The sequence below is a fragment of the Heteronotia binoei genome, chromosome 12 (assembly GCF_032191835.1).
Source record: "Heteronotia binoei isolate CCM8104 ecotype False Entrance Well chromosome 12, APGP_CSIRO_Hbin_v1, whole genome shotgun sequence".
Taxonomy (NCBI): domain Eukaryota; kingdom Metazoa; phylum Chordata; class Lepidosauria; order Squamata; family Gekkonidae; genus Heteronotia; species Heteronotia binoei.
Window position 1 is genome coordinate 1,774,119 of NC_083234.1, and position 3,937 is coordinate 1,778,055.

At 64.4% G+C, this 3,937-nt stretch overlaps 1 protein-coding gene across 1 annotated transcript; it reads left to right on the forward strand.

The window, feature by feature from the left end:
* Nucleotides 1-687: 687 nt before the first annotated feature.
* MPZL3 (myelin protein zero like 3) lies at nucleotides 688-3,684 on the forward strand. Its single transcript, XM_060251628.1, has 5 exons — nucleotides 688-1,140; nucleotides 1,245-1,455; nucleotides 1,796-1,964; nucleotides 2,543-2,597; nucleotides 2,837-3,684. Exons 1-5 carry the CDS (start codon nucleotides 688-690, stop codon nucleotides 2,861-2,863), a joined length of 915 nt encoding a protein of 304 aa, XP_060107611.1. The 3' UTR covers nucleotides 2,864-3,684.
* The last annotated feature ends 253 nt before the right edge of the window (nucleotides 3,685-3,937 follow it).

The following is a 3,937-nucleotide window of genomic DNA, read 5'->3' on the forward strand; positions in this document are numbered from 1 at the left end:
TATTGACTTTATACAGGACACAAACACAATTAAAGATTTTTTTTAAAAAAAAAAAACAACAACTACCTTAAAACATGTTTAAAACATTAGTACTGGTTGGTCTTAAAGGTGCTTTCTTTGTATCTCTCCGGTGGGATCCAGGGAACTGGTCTGGGCAAAGGAAGCTCTGGTGCTTCCCTCCCTCCCCCAGGGGGCCAGGAGGAGCAGGAGCCTCAGCCAATAGAAGGAAGAGAGGCTGGGCTCAGTAGCTCTGCTGTGCGATTAAGCCAGCCTGGCAAAGCAAGCTGTGATGCAGAAGAAAGCAAGAAAGAGGGAGAAGGAAGCAGAAGACAGCCAGCTGCTGGGGGACCTGACATGAAGGGGAGGGGGGCTGCTTCCACCCTCGGGCCAGGTATTTCCCCATAACCGCCGCTGCCCCACTTGGCTGCCTTTCCGAGGGTCTGCAGGAGGACAGGCAGCTGGGGGCCCCGCAGGAGCGCCCCTGGGCAGAGTGAGCCCCGTGGGGTGGGGCGGGAGCGGCTTCCCGGGAAAGAAGGGCGCGCCTCCTTCCGCTCCTGCTCGGGCGGCTCCGCCTGGCTTCTGGCCGGAAGGGCCGGCTTTTTCGCGGAGGGGCGGTGAAGCGGCTTCTTACCTGGGCCGCCCCTTCCGGCTGGGCAGGCGCAGGTGAGGGCACGGCCGGGCCCAGCAATGGGCCTCTCGGGGGCGGCCTTCCCGCTGGCGGCGCTCCTGCTGGGTGAGTGCGGGGGGGGGGGGGGGCTCCTCTCCCCGACGTGGCCGGGCTCCGGCGGGCGCTTGGCTGGCGCGCTCTCTCTCTCGGCCGCCGCCGCCGCCGCCGCCTCCACAAGTGCCGCTCGACGCCGGCTCTGCTGCCACCCCGGCGCTCTCGCGCAGCCGGAGGGAGGGAGGGAGGCCGGCCGGCTCTCGGTGCCGCCGCCGCCGCCGCTGACCGACCCCTTGCCTGTCGCGTCCGCAGCCGCCGCCGGAGCGGGCTCGTTGGAGGTGCGGGCGGCGCCCGAAGTGCGGGCCTTCGTGGGCGAGGCGGTGGTGCTGCGCTGCTGGTTCCGCTCCTCCGCGCCCGTCACCGAGAAGCTGACCGTCGACTGGACCTACCGGCCGCTGGCAGGAGGGGCGCTGGAGCCGGTGAGCGGGGAGGGGCTAGAGGAGGAAGACCCTCCTGCCGGGCGGGGGGGGGCGCTCAAAGGCTCACTGTCGCCCCTCCTCCCTCCCTCCCTCCCTGCCGGCAGATCTTCCATTACCAGGCGGGGGCCTACCCGGCCCGGGAGGGCACCTTCCGCGACAGAATCTCGTGGGCGGGAGATGTGGCCCAGCACGACGCCTCCATCGCCATCGCCAGCCCCACCCTGGAGGACAACGGCACCTTCACCTGCTCCGTGAAGAACCCCCCCGACGTCCAGCACACCCTCCCCCACACCCTGCTGACCGTCACCCGGCGAGGTACCCGCAGCAGCAGCCGCCGTCTGCGGCCTTCGCCTGGCCCTGCTCCGGAGCCCCAGCCTCCGCTTCAGGTCCCTGCCTGGCCGGGCTTTGCGCAGGGCCCCGGCGGCTCCCCCCCTCCCTGGGCGGCAGAAAGGAAGCCGCCCCGGCCCTGCCTTGCACAGCAGGAGTGGGGGGGAGCCTGAGCCCCCCAGGCTGGGCCTGCACTGGCCAGGGATCCCCCCCCCCTCCTCCTCCTGGGGTGGGACGGGACGGGACGGGAGAGAGCGCTCTTTCCTGCTCTCCAGGCCGGGCTTCTGGGGCTTTGGCCTCTCTCCCCCTTCCTTCCTTCCTTCCACAGGCGCCTCCTTCCAGCTGACGGCGGCCGGGTTGCTCTCGCTGCTGGTCTTCCTCCCCTCCGCTCTCGTGGCGGCTCTGCTGCTGGTCAGGATGGGCCGGAAGTCCGGGGTGCTCCACGGCGGGAAGAAGGTGGTCTCCCCCCAGAAGTCCTCCATCGAAGTGGCTGACGAGTGAGCGAGAGCCAGCAGGGGGCGCTCTTGGGTCACGCATGGCGGGGAGTTTGTTGGGAAAGCAAACGAGGCTTGCTGCGCCTCCTGGGTCTTGGCACCGGCACCGCACCTGGCTGGGTGTCCTTGGATCAGGAGCACGCAAGGGGTCTGGGGGCCAGGTGCAAGGAGAGCAGACTGGGCCTGGGTGAAAGTCCCTCAGAGTCAAGCAGGGCTGGATGCCAGAAACAAATTGTGTTCCCACCTGCCTCCTGTTGCCCCCGAAATGTGTCCGACCTGCCCCCTGACAGCTGGCCCCAGGGGGGCTCCAGAGATGGAGGCCTGGCGCTGACCCCTTCCGGCTCCATCCTTCGACCGCTGGGCTGGCGGAGGCATCTTTGGGGGCCGTGCAGAGAGGTCTCTGTGGCCCTTCCCCCCAACACACACACATGCACCTCTGCTTGTCAGACTGGAGAATGGGCCGTGGGGCAGGAGCAGGGTTCCAGTGCCTTGCCTGGGAGTCCCCTGTGGGCCAGGCTGGGGGGGGGGGGGCAGAGGGAGCTGGTGCTGCTGAGCTGACCTGCTGTGTCTTACTCCTGCAGACTGGAGCGACCGGGCTGTGTGGGGCGACTGGCCAGCAGGTGTCTGCAGTGCCTGGTAAGCATCAGCGAGCTCCTGGCAGGCTCAGCATGTGGGGAGCGCAGCCCCATGTCCGTTGGTGGGGGGCATTTTGCAAAGGGTGTGGCAGGGGCTGTGGGGTGTGTCCAAGGGGGCTCTTCAGGGCATCTCAGCAAGGAAGGTCCGCTTGCTGCCTCCCGCTAGCGCTGCTGCTGCTGGGTCTGTGCTGAGTGGCACCTCTGAGAATCCAGATCTCTTTTTGTGTCTCGTTCATTCAGGACACAGATGAGGAAGACCCTTACTGACTGACGGACGGACAGATGAAGACGGCCTTTGAAGCTGACCTCTGCCAGTCCCTATCAAGGGGGGAAGTCCAGCCCTGGACTTCTTTACATAGGCGAAAAGCAACGGTGTTGCTGGACAATTTTAGAAATCTGACCTGGGGGAAATAATAGGGATTCTGCTGCTTCTTCCTCCTTCTTTGTCCATTCCTCTTTGACATCTTGCTCTGCATTCCCAGACTGAGCTCTCCCCACCCATTGGGCCGGCAGCCTTTGGACAAGCGCTCTTCTGCGCCAAGGCTGGGGCTAGAGCCGTGCCTCCGTGGGCTGCGTGGGTCCCCATGTGGCTTGTGAGAGCAGCCCGTGGTCACTCAGTCCTCCTTTTCCCATCTTGGCTGCTGGGCTTGGCAAGGTCCGAGGGCTTCGTGGGGCCAGCTTGTCCGGGGGGGGGATGGGCTTCTGGTGAGGGTGGGGTCAGTGGAGCTGCAGGCTTCCGTTCACCTGCGAGGAGAGGAGGCCAGAGCTGGCTCAGAGAGGGCTCCTGCAGTGGCCCAGAGAGATGGCTGCAGATGGGAGAGGAGAGGAGCCACTTCCCCTTCCTGGCTGCTGGTTTGTAGGGAAGACAGCTTTCCTTCCCCATTGTCCCAACGGGCCACAGCTGGGCTTGCCCATTCTTGTAGACGCTGCTTGGTTGCATGAGAAGCTGCACATTGTTGCCTGAGCTCAGAGCCTGGAAGGAGGGGGGGGGGGCTGGGAAGCATCTCCTCTGCTGCCACAGATGAGGGTGGGGTAGAGCTGCCAGAGGAGCACCGTCTTTCTTGGGACCAATAAACACCTTCATACCAGCTGAGTGTGCAGTCTTTGTTGTCTGGGTGGGGGAGAACAGCTGGGGACTGGCAGCACTGCTGGTGGTGGAATGGGGGGCCCATTCCTGGTGAATTGTGCTTTGTGGTCATATAATCATAGGACCCCAGGATCAACTAGTGTATGCGCCACTCTCTGCAAATCTTCAGTGTTCTTATCCGCAGTCTCTAGCATCATACGAGGCTTTGAATTATTGTCTCGCTCCCCCACGCAATTTAGTTTAAAGCCCTCCTT